This window comes from Delphinapterus leucas, chromosome 7 (assembly GCF_059928025.1).
Source record: "Delphinapterus leucas isolate spDelLeu-1000000601 "Yukka" chromosome 7, BTC_Dleu_Yukka2, whole genome shotgun sequence".
Lineage (NCBI taxonomy): Eukaryota > Metazoa > Chordata > Mammalia > Artiodactyla > Monodontidae > Delphinapterus > Delphinapterus leucas.
The window spans coordinates 100839487-100851838 of record NC_143135.1 but is presented as its reverse complement, the minus strand read 5'-3'; the positions used below and the strand labels follow the sequence as shown (position 1 = coordinate 100851838).

The following is a 12352-nucleotide window of genomic DNA, read 5'->3' as shown; positions in this document are numbered from 1 at the left end:
TTCCAGCAGTGGACAAACCCAGCTGGCTGGACCGAAACTAAAGACCCACAAACCACCAGAACTTCTTGTCAAGGTGGCTAAGTTTAGAAAAGGAGGATGACTCTGTACAGAAAACAAACCAGAAGAGCAAATTTCCACTCTAACTTCCCATCTTCAGCACACACAAGCTATCGGCAGAACCTTCACCTTAACTACACTTAGTGAATATCTACCGTAACTGAGTGACACTGTGCTAGCCATGTAGGTAGATAAATTACTGAAGACTAACAATAACAACTGCTGTCGAGGTTATGAAAATATAGAACATTACAAGATCTTACAGAAAGGGAATCTAACCTAGTCTTCAGAGATAGGGGAGACTCCCCTATTATTAGGTATCAACTGGTAAAACTTTTTTAGAAAGCAATCTGGCAAAAGATGCCAAAATTTGAAATACTCATGCTCTTTGAAGTAGGAATTCCCACTTCTAGGACCATACCCACAAAAATACTTCCACAAATTCACAAACATAAGGATATCCATACCATAACAATACTGTTTGTAAATAACCTAAATGTCCATCAATAAAGAAATGATTAAATCTTATAGTACACATGTACAATGAGATTATATAGGTAACAAACAAAAAAACACAAGGTATATCTATATGTACTGACATGGAATCAGGTATAAATGGAAAAAACGGCAAGTGCCATAATAAATATTCATTATAACATGACCTAATTTTTATATTGGCCTGTGCATTAATTTATAGAATAGTCATCACTGCCTTATATTTTTTTAAAGCTAGAAACAACTTAAATGTTCCAAAACAGGGGACTGATTCTTTAAAAATCAATTACATCCACCCAATATAATATGTAAGCCACTGATGTTTACTTCTATGACTTGGGAGGTGGCCACTGTAATTATCCTTTTAACAGCTGTATATGACACAATCTTGACAAATCACTGAGATTAAGAGTTCCAAGTTACCTATAAGCAATAATCACTGAAAATACTAATGGATGACTACAGTATTCCTTAGAGTCTGTAGTTTCACTATGTCTGTGACATAATACTTAGAGAACTGTATATAATAAATTTTAAATTGAGGAGTGTGGTTACTTCTGAGAAAAAGAAAGGGGCACACATTTGGAAGGAATACAGAGGAGGACTTCAACTATATTGATAATGTTGTATTTCTTTTTTAAAAAATATTATTATTGAATAGAAACAAAAGATTATTTATATAATATGCAAGATATGAAAAATCATTATAATCAACATCCACTCACCTAACACCTAGTTTAAGTACACTCTATTTTCTTTGAAACCTCCTATAAATCCTTCCCTTTCCTAACTGCAATCCTTCCTTTCTAGAAGATTTTATGTAGCTTGAAACCTATTTAATAAAAAAAGGACTTAATTTGTATATGAGGAATGGGAAGAACTGATTATAATACCATCAAAGCTATTAATATTCAAAAAGTAATGGACATAGAATGAAAAATAGAAGCAGAGGGAAGTCTCCCAGCTTGTGCTCTCATTTCTTGGGATTCATCAACAGACCATTCTACAGTTCCTTTTCCCAATACACCAAATTTTTTGAATATCTAAAATTTTGCTACATACTTTATGGAACAACTTGCAGAAGGCTAAATAACCAAAGAAGGGTCTTAAGTAGCTAGGTTAGTAGATGGGTTAATAAAAAGATACCTAAAAGATATTAACCAAAATATTAACACTGGTTATAACTGACTGGTGAATTTCTGGTGATTTTTTACTTTCTTTTTTATACTTTAGATCTTATTTCATGATTACTTTTATCTTTATAAAGAGAAAAAAAACAGTATTTTTAGTTTGGGAACAAAGTTTTCACATTCCAGATATTACATACTCACATCTCCATTATTTATATAAGCTGGCTTAATTTATCCCCTTGTATGAAGGTCAATTATAGAGTTCAGAAAGAGATAGAAGAAGGCTGATAAGAACATACACTGGTACTTATGATGGGGCACGATAATGCCAGAAACACTAAACCTCAGGGTTGGACAAGATGTGAAAATTACTTTGGTCCAACCAGCCAAGCAATGTTTAAATTCCCTTTACAATATCCCTGATAATTAATAATCCAGTGTTTGAATCTCCTGTTAAAAACCTACTACAGGGACTTCCCTGGTGGCGCAGTGATCAAGAATCCGCCCGCCAATGCAGAGGACATGGGTTTGATCCCTGGTCCAGGAAGATCCCACATGCTGCAGAGCAACTAAGCCCGTGCGCCACAATTCCTGAACCCGAGCTCTAGAGCCCATGAGCCACAACTGCTGAGCCCACGTGCCACAACTACTGAAGCCCACGTGCCACAACTACTGAAGCCCACGTGCCTAGAGCCCATGCTCCGCAACAAGAGAAGCCACTGCAATGAGAAGCCCGTGCACCACAACGAAGAGTAGCCCCTGCTTGCCGCAACCAGAGAAAGCCCATGCTCAGCAATGGAGACCCAACGCAGCCAAAAATAAATTAATTAAATTTAAAAAAAAAAACCCTACAACAAAGCAACCTGTTAAGTTCTGGGGCAGATCCATTAATGAGGGTCATCTTTGTACTAATCCAAATTGCCTCCACATAGTTTTCACCCACATACTGTGAAGAACTGTATTTAACAATTAGCAAATTTCCCTTGAGTTGCTCAATTATGCCTTATTTTACATAGTTTCTAGCCCTTTCAGCATTCTGGTCACTCACCTATAAAAGTACTTCGGTAGCCTACATGCCTTTCACAGTACTGTTCCAAACACCTATTATTCCCGTCATGGCCTTCCAGAGAAGTGCTGGACTGCTGCCTTCCTCATTCTCACCTTATCACCTTAATTTTCCAATGATCAAATTACATGGGTGACTAATATGAAGTCCGCTGCCTAGTAAGTCTTTTTAAACCTTCTTTGCTGCCAAAGACATGCCATTAAACTGTACTTATTTCGTTAGTTTTTTTCAATCCAAATACTGAATTGAGTAACGATCCAGTATGTGTTAAATCTAACCCACCTCTCTGGTCTGCTAAATTCATTCATCTAATAAACATTGTTGAAAACCTACTATTTGCCAGGCACTATTCTAACACATTAAACAAAACAGACAAAAATCACTGCCTCATATGCAGTGGATATTTGTCACCTTTTTCGATCCTGATTCTATAAGCTAACACTAACACTATCCATCCCTCTCAGTTTTTATGACATCCATAAAATATAACTAAAAGCCCTGCATCTTTATCCAAGTCCTAAATTAAAAAGAACAAATACGTCAAGGCTAAGGTCCAGGGTATTTCAATTTAATATTTTTTGCCCTGAAATTTCGGTAATGGAAAGCCTTGATCCTGCCTTTGTATGGCTGTACTAAAATGATTAGGTAGCAGCAACAAAATGCTAAACTTACCCCTTTCATCCAATAGGAGATTTTCTGGCTTAATATCCCTGTGAGTTATTCCAATACCATGCAGATAAACCTAAAAGAGAAGCAGAGGAAAGCATACCAGAATAGGGTAACTTACTTCACTAAGACTAATTTTAAGTAAAAGTTAGAGACAACTGTACCTACCACCCCTGCCATGAGTTGATGGAAGAACCTCTGAGCATCTTGTTCAGGCATGCCTATGTCTGGCTCTATAAGAATTAGTTATGAAAGTTAGTTCACCAGGTAAATATAATCAGTCATCAACCACACAGTCTCCTAATTCGAAAGTTAAACATTTGTGATTGTACTTTAGCAAAGAGAATCTAATGCTAACAGTGAAAGGATTCTGGAGTCCACTAGTACATATAGTACTTAATAACTCACATTTCCCCATGTGTTAAGTGGCAAAAATAAATTAACATCACAGGAAAAGTACAGAGAAATAACAAACTATCACCCAAATCAAGAATGCAAGCCATACCTTGAAAGCCCCTACTTATACTTATGCCAATATTTTTTCCACTCCTGAAATGTAATTGCCGAAGTGGAAGCCTACACAAATCTAAGTTGATTTCACTAAGTACTTAACAACAAATTTAAACTTCATATAATTTCTCGCACTACTACAAAACCATGAATTCCTGTGAAGTTACTTCAGGAAATACAGTTTTATTAAGAAAGGTTCTATTGTCAGTTATCTTTTTATATTTTTATCTCCCTCATTAACTTTTGATTTCTTTTATTCCCAACTTTTCTGAGATAGATACTGAAGATTCTAATAATCACTTATTAACTGCTAATACAATAGCTCTAAATAATAAATTTAGATCCACAGAATATATTTTATGTACTTCTTACTGTTCTTTAATATCAAGACTTTGAATCTACACAGAAAATTTAAGCAGCAAGCACAGATTTTACTTAATATATATAAAGCAATCGTAGAAAATTCTCAATTTCACTTATGTAACAACTTGCTATTATTTTGGATCTGTAAATGTATGCAATGATTTCATGAGACTAGAATGTCTACAAAGAAAAAAAGCTTTTTCTGCATATGCATACATCACACTTATGATTCTTCACCATGAGACCACAGTTTACCATTCTTAAACTAGCAATCCCACCCCAAATCACTTATACAACTTGGGAAAAAAGTTTCTTTGATGACTCTACATATGCATCCAGTGTTTACATAAGTTGCAAAAACAAGAAAATTTACTCCAATTTCACTATTGCATAAGCAAGTCTGAATGGACAATGAAGAAGCAGCAGTCCCAAGATTAAAAAACAAATTTAAAAACTTATTTAGCATAAGAATTATCTTCAATCTTTTCCATACCTATTCTATCAAAAAGTTCTCCCCCACTACAGTACTCCAGAAATAGATACTGGATATTGCCTTCTCTCCTGTGACCATAGAATTTCACTACATTCTCATGATTTAACATTTTATTGATACAAATCTCTTTCTTAATATTTTCTGGACAGTCTATGGCACGCTTCATGTCCACAATCTTCACTGCAACTGCTTCTTCAGTTCTTCTATTCACAGCAAGTTGAACTCTAAAAAGAAAAAGGAAGAGATATAATATTCCAGACATTTGAATTATATTTCTTTTAAAACTTCAAAAGGCTAAACATAACTCATCCAAAACTATTTTACCTTTATTAGTTTCTCCACCTGGGAGAAACCATGGGAATGGTTTACGCCATGTTCTCAACAGATACTACTCCTTTCTGAAATGTGAAGTATGATAGCTAGTGTTCCAAAGAAGTCAGTATGCTGTACATCCAAGTCATTTAATAAATTCTTAATAAACTAAAATGGGATAATAGCAATTCTAGGCCACATCACATATACACATGCTCTATTCATTTAACTTGTTTTTCTTTCACTTTTACTGAGCTATAGTTGACATAAAGCACTGAAACGATTATCACAAGTTTAGTGAACAACCATCATTTCATATAGATACAAAATTTTAAAAATCGAAAAAATACATATTTTCCCTTGTGATGAGAACTTAGTATTGACTCTTTTAACTTTCATATATAACATACAGCAGTGATAATTATATTTATCATGTTGTACATTACATCCTTAGTACTTATTTATCTTTTAACTGGAAGTTTGTACCTTTGGACCGCCTTCATCCAACTTCCCCGCCCCTACACCCTGCTTCTGGTAACCACAAATCTGATCTCTTTTTCTATGAGTTTGTTTGTTTTTGAAGCATAACTGACCTACAACACTATGTTAGTTCCTGTTACAACACAGTGACTCGATATTTCTATACATTTCAAAATGACCACGATAAGTCTAGTTAGGATATGTCGCCTTACAAAGATATTACATAGTTCTTGACTATACTCCCCACACTGTACATTTCATACCGGAGACTCATTTATTTTGCAACTGGAAGTTTGTACCACAGGTATTTCTCTCCTCCCCAGCACCATCCTCCCCTCTGGCAACTACCTGTTTGTTCTCTGTATCTAACTCTATTTCTCTTTGTTGTTTGTTCATTTGTTTAGTTTTTTAGATTCAACCTATTAAGTAAAATCATACAGTGTTTGTCTTTCTCTGCCTGACTTAAACTTAGCATAATACCCTCTAGGTCCATCCATGATGTCCCAAACGGCAAGATTTCATTCTTGCTCTATTCATTTAATTGTAATAACATTACCTAGCATTTATTAATCCGATACTATATGTGTCTACAGTAACTGTTCTAAGTACTTGTGGGATATGCCATTTTACAGAGGCACACAAGGACATTAAGAAGCCTGCCTAAGAACACAAAACAATGACCAGCAACGTGACTCCAGAGTCTGTTCATTTGCTCATTTAACCACTATGTTTGAACCCCGGGAAGGAGTATGTGGGAGGAGAAATTGACTTCAGAATTCTCCTCTAGCTCTTTAGGAAGAGAATGTTTTTGTTTTGTTTTGTTTCTAAAAGGAAGAAAAAAAAATAACCCTTACAAAAGATTGTGTAGCTTCAGTTCCCCAAAGTTTTAGATTTCAAATACAAAGATCTGTTCTCCAGAATAACCAACTTGTACTCGAAGGAGACAATAGAAAACTAAAGCAAGTGTGAAGTCGGGGTAAAAGGACTCAAACTCACTCTCCATAGGCACCTTCTCCCAGGGTTTGCACCAAGTCCCAGTCTTCCACAAAGGGCACTGCCATGACTCCACTAAGTCCCGCGGCTGTAAAAGCAGGAACCCAGAAAAGACGGTGGATGAGGACACGCTTCAATCATCTGTAAAGCCGCTGAGCTCCGCCTCTTGCCGTGATTCTTCAAGGTGAATCACAGCTCCTGGTTTCCCCTTACACCTCATCCATATTTTACCCAAGTCTTTAAAGCACAAACAAGTATTCTAAACTCTGGCATTTCGTTGGTAACTCACAAGCCCCGTTCCCACGCAAAGCGAAGGCTGAAACGCCGCCTTCCAGGCGGCCGAGGAAACGTACCAGTGGCGCGGAGGAGTTGGGGGACCAGTGCTTTACGGTGGGGGACTGGGGAAGGGTGTGAGAGGTGAAGCGTCGGGCTAGAGTAAGGGGATGTGGACTAGCAGAGGAGGAAATAAATCGCTACGAGGACCGCAGCCGCTCCTCCCGACCCGCTCACTCCCAGTTCCCACCCCCGCCCCGTCCCCAAGGCCAGGAGGAGCTCGGGGCGGAGCCAAACTGCCCCAAGAAGCGGAAGGAAGGGCTGGGTGACACGCGGACGGCTGGGGCCCAAACCTCGGGTGCTCTCGGCCTGCAGAGGAAGTCTTCTCTCCAGTCCCGTATAACGGGATCCGCCTGGCACCCCACTCCTCCACCCTCCGAAACCGCCCCTCCGCAGGAGTCTCTCCGATCCTCTAGGCTCGGCGCTGAGAACTTTCTCTCGCTGTGCCCCTCCTAAATCATGTAGCCCCCGAACTCCGGCTCCAGGAACTTTCCCTCTCTACCGGCCGCCCTTCCTCACCAGGCCGTCCTTTGCCCGCCACCACAGGAATCCAAATGCAGGGCTTTTCCCGCCAAAACTTGCTGGCGTCACATTGTCGCAAACGCGCGCTCCCTTGCCGGAAAGCAAGGAGGCGCGCGTTCCTGGGCCGGCTGCTCTGCAGATTGGGCCGGCCAGGGCCTGGCGCCTGCATTCCCCGCAGGCTCACGCTGGCCGGGGCCGGGTTACTTTCAAATCAGGAGGAGAACCTGGCTGAAGAGGTTTAAGAACTGCCGAGTGCATCGGTGTGAATGACCTCCGGGCCCAAACGCGAAGTGGGACCCAGGTGCGACCTCGGCCGGCCGGCTGGCTGCCCGTCCTCGCGCTCCCGGGGAGAGCAGCACTGCGGGGCTAGCTACCACCGCCCCGGACCCCCCGAGCATCTCGCCCCGCTGCCTGGCAGGGTAGCGAGGATCACACTCCGTTAAGTGCTGTCTCTGTAACTTTAAAGCGCGGCCCAGATAAAACTGGAGCCGAGAAGCCAGGGACAGCTGTTGAGCATTGATCCTGTTTAGAATGAAAGGAACTTTGTGATAGGAGCGAGAAGCATCAAATACTGGCTGCACTGCAATGGGGGGTGGGAAGGCATCGGGATGAAGAAAGCTACTCTTTTGTAGCTGGAGGTAATGTCAGGATAACCAGTTTTACCATGTCTCGTCCGAACAGGCACCAAAACAATACCTCCACTCAACCTTTTTGAAGGAATTACAACTGCGTAGCTTAGTTCTACCTGCTCTCTCTTTAATGTGTAAGGAACGGGCAGGTAGAAGCAACAACGCTGCATTTTACAATGCAAATTTTAAAAGCAGAATAACCAGTTTAGGTGCGAAAGTAAATTCTGAAAAAGGGACTGGCTAGAGAACAAAACAATGTGGAAAAACTGAAATAGATACTCCCTCTCAACAGTAAACTAGACTGGGAACTCAAGGCGCAGGCAAGATCATCTATTCTCCAATTCTTAAAACTGGGCCACATACAATAAGCATAACTAGCTCTTGATTGTGATACTGGTAAAATAAGTGTAAAATATGTTACACAAAAATGCATACATTTGTTTAAAAGACAAAAAACAAGACCAGAACACTTCGAAATGCTTATGTGAGAAGTTTTTAACCGTGACATCACTGTTTAGGTTTCGTATAATAAAGTAAGTTTTCCAGATCGTTTACTCCATTTTCTCTAGTTTCTGCACTGCATGCTGCAAACAAAGAATATGAAGAAAGTAAGAGGAGGACCCGACCGGCACAGTTCCTTTGTGTCTAGATAGAATAAAGGTATCTTAGCCTGAAAAAAATAAGGCATACACATCTCAGGCAGAGTATCAGTTAAAGAATAGATGCTCACAAAAACCTGTTCCCTTCTGAAACCTTACTAAAATAGTAAATATTAAGAGTAAATATTAAAATAACTTAATAATGAAATATTAAATTTACTATTTTAAAATAGTAAATGTTTAAAAGGCAATAACCCACAAACACAGAACATGACAAACAAAATTTTTGCCAAGTGGAAAGTCTTTAGATGAATGGTAATTTAGATGAAAGAAAGATGAATCCTAAAGCCAGCAATGGGAAAGCAGAAAAGCAGTTTGGTTTACATCATAGAACTCACTAAAGGCTCAAGTTGAATTAGTGACAACAGGTACTGAATGAGGTGAAGGTGGGGCTAAAAGAGGGTGAAAGACTATGTATGAAGCGAATAGACCCTTGGGTCCTCTCCCTCCTCTGTGTATACAAGGAACTGCCCCTCCCCGAAGCTGGTACTAGACTTGAGAGGGTAAATACATGGTTATCTGAACTGGATAGCATCAGGCACAGTTAAGGGTTAGGTACCTAACTGAAACCAAAAGGATTAAGTTTATGCACTGAAGGTTGAACCTGTGAGCCTTCTTTCCTCACTTTACTCCCAGAAATCTGGCAGCCTGGCTTGTATACTTCAGAGGACATAAAAGCCTTCTCAAGGGAATCTTACCTATATAGAAGAAAAGATCTAAAGATACCAATATCAGGGATCTCATAATGTAACAATGCAGCCAGATCACAGGAGAATGAAGCCCACATTCAATAAGCCCCACCCCAAACCAAACAGACCTTCCAGTCTTTTTAGGGTCCCACTCTTTAATAAGAGCTAACAAGCAAGACTTTGAAAAGGCCTTTAATATGAAAGATGTCCAAACAAAGGAATATTCAAACAAAAAGCTCTTGGATATTAAAAAAAATACATGATAGTAGAAAAAAGTAAACAAAATAGATAGGTTAGGAACAAAAAGTTCAGGAAATCTCCAGAAGGAAGAATAAAGATGGGAAACAGAGGATTAAATATAAGAATATTGGGAGACTAATCTAGGAAGTCCAAAATCCAAGTAACTTATTTTTCACAACAAGAAAGGGAGTCGGGGGAATCCACAAATGACTCAAGAAAACTTCCCAGACAAAAGAACTTGACCTTCCATACTTTTCCCATACTTTCCATACTTTACTTTTCCAAGGTTAAAGTACCCAGCTTCTGAACACATCATTGGGAAAATTTCAAAATAGTACATACAAAGAGGTCTGGGGAGGGAGTGAGAGGGAATGGACACATACAAAAAAAATAAGAATCAGAATATCATTGCATTTCTCAGCATTTAGAAGACAGAAAACAATGGGCCAATGCCTTCAAAAATAATTCTAAGGAAAAGTTAATCCCAACCTGGAACTCTATACCTAGCCAACCTATGAATCGTGTGATGACAGACACTCAAGACCTCAAGAAATTTATCTCCCACACACTTTCTTAGGAAGGTAGTGGTGATAAATCAAGAAAGAAGTCAGGGGATTAACACACAATATAACAGTGAAAGGATACACCAACCCAAGAGGTGTGTAGCAAACCTAGAGAGTAAACCAATCCAAACTGGAATATACCAGAACAGACGACATCTCTAAGAATGAATACCTAATAAGTTGAACATACTAAAAGGAAGCTGGCACAAATGAAGGTGAGTCTGGGGAGAAATCAGTGACAAGTACAAAACACAAGTGAAAAAACTCCCTTCAAAAATGTTATGCAGAAAAAAAAGTAGTAACATTATATATACCACGTGGCCTAGTTGTGAAAAGCCTTAAGGTAAAAACTACTGAGTTAACCTAAACCATAACTATAATAGAGCCTTGAGATGGTGAGAATATATGTGTCCATGGGAAGAGCAGGATGGTGAAAAAGAACCAAATCCTCAATTTCCACACTAGAAAGTCAACAGATGATACCTAAAATTGAAAAACCAACACATAGCAAAATAAAGCAAGTCATTTAATGATATGGAGGTAAGTAATATGAGAATCAGCTGAGTTGAAAGTGGTTCCCTCGGGGGGGGGGGGTGTGGAAAACAGTGTTGTTCCTTTTTAGAATTATTTGATTTTCTTTTACACTAAGTGCACTGTAACAATGGAAATTAGAAGTAAATTTTTAAAAACTATAGCTTCATGTACCCTAGAAAGTAACAAAATTAAAATCATAAGAGTAGGGCTTCCCTGGTGGCGCAGTGGTTGAGAGTCCGCCTGCCGATGCAGGGGACACGGGTTCGTGCCCCGGTCCAGGAAGATCCCACATGTTGTGGAGCAGCTGGGCCCATGGGCCATGGCCGCTGAGCCTGCGTGTCCGGAGCCTGTGCTCCGCAACGGGAGAGGCCACAACAGTGAGAGGCCCGCGTACCGCAAAAAAAAAAAAAAAAATCATAAGAGTAACAAGTACAGTGATAAAGGGTTATCCCATTCCTACAGAGGTAAATCACTAATGATCTCTAACTGGTATTACTCATATTGGTTAGAAAAACAAACAAAAAACCCACCTCTGAATAACCTCTTCCACTAGGGAGGAATTCTGTATATAAATCAAGTCATGTATTTACATATAGTAAATCAAATCTTACATCAGATCTAAATCTCACCCACAGTTGAAGCACGTGGTACATAAAACTGGTTTGGAAGGCTGCTTCCTGGGTACACAGGTAGACCTGAGCATACCTTTAGGAGCACCATTTTGACTTATCTGAAAGTCACGTCATTGCTCCTGTTTCTTAAACAGGTAACAGTAAAGCGTTACCTTGTATTTTTTTTTTTTTAATAACTAAGGGTTTATACACATCACTGACATATGTCTTAAAATACATAAAATACCCTATTGTAACTGAACATAAGGCTCTTTGTCCTGACATTAAATATAGATGGAACTCCTGTGCTTTTTGTAGCTAATTTGGCAAGGGCTTCAGAACCAGATCATGGAGCTTGTTAGTGATATATAATAATAGAGGCTGAGACTAACGGAGAGAGAAGCTCACCTTTAAATATTCACAACAGTTTTAGTGCATGAGCTAAAGGAAATCGCTAAAGGATAAGTGAGAGTACTGAAAAGCTAGATTTCAGATAGATACGTATGGTTACAAATCAGCTAATTCAAAAACACCTACTGACCATCAAGTTCTATACACGATGTTGGAGGAGTTTCGTCCTCTCCATTGAGAATAATTTCACTGTTTGCCTTAAGTCTTCAAAACTACTGATTTAGTATCACTGGATTTACTCCTGCATAAAAACAAAAACACCTAGCTAGTCCCAAAGGCACTGGTGAGATCAGGTCTGGCTAGCCACCTTCTGTCCCTTGTAGTCAGAGCCTCTAAGGACAAGAGGTGTTGAGAACAGAGACATGATGGCAATGCAGCTACCTTTCCTGCCCAGAAACGGCACTCCTCTGGTCCCACAAACTTTTATTCATTCAGTAAAAGCTTACTGAGCACCCACTATGTGCAAGGCATTGTGCTAGGTACTGCAGTTTTTGAAATGACAAAATTGTTTGTATATGTAGGATCTGAGCTAGTCCTTGATAGTTCTCCTGATTTGAGAGAGAAAGACAGAATGCCCCTATGTGGCTCATTTAGGG

The 12352-nt window shown here is 39.3% G+C and overlaps 1 protein-coding gene across 3 annotated transcripts in view; it reads right to left on the bottom strand.

Moving 5' to 3' along the window:
• CHEK1 (checkpoint kinase 1) overlaps window positions 1-12327 on the bottom strand; it is a 38473-nt gene extending 26146 nt beyond the window's left edge. The window contains exons 1-5 of one of the 3 annotated variants that reach the window (XM_022560365.3): window positions 7418-12327; window positions 6569-6653; window positions 4781-5004; window positions 3583-3647; window positions 3421-3490 (exon numbers count right to left, since the gene is read on the bottom strand). In XM_022560365.3, coding sequence (XP_022416073.1) covers window positions 3421-3490; window positions 3583-3647; window positions 4781-5004; window positions 6569-6653; window positions 7418-7589 — 616 coding nt within the window. In that variant the 5' untranslated portion in view covers window positions 7590-12327. Of the gene's footprint in view, window positions 1-3420; window positions 3491-3582; window positions 3648-4780; window positions 5005-6568; window positions 6654-6918 lie in introns of all 3 variants that reach the window. The other 2 variants (XM_022560366.3, XM_022560367.3) reach the window with 2 other exon arrangements.
• Window positions 12328-12352: the final 25 nt, after the last annotated feature.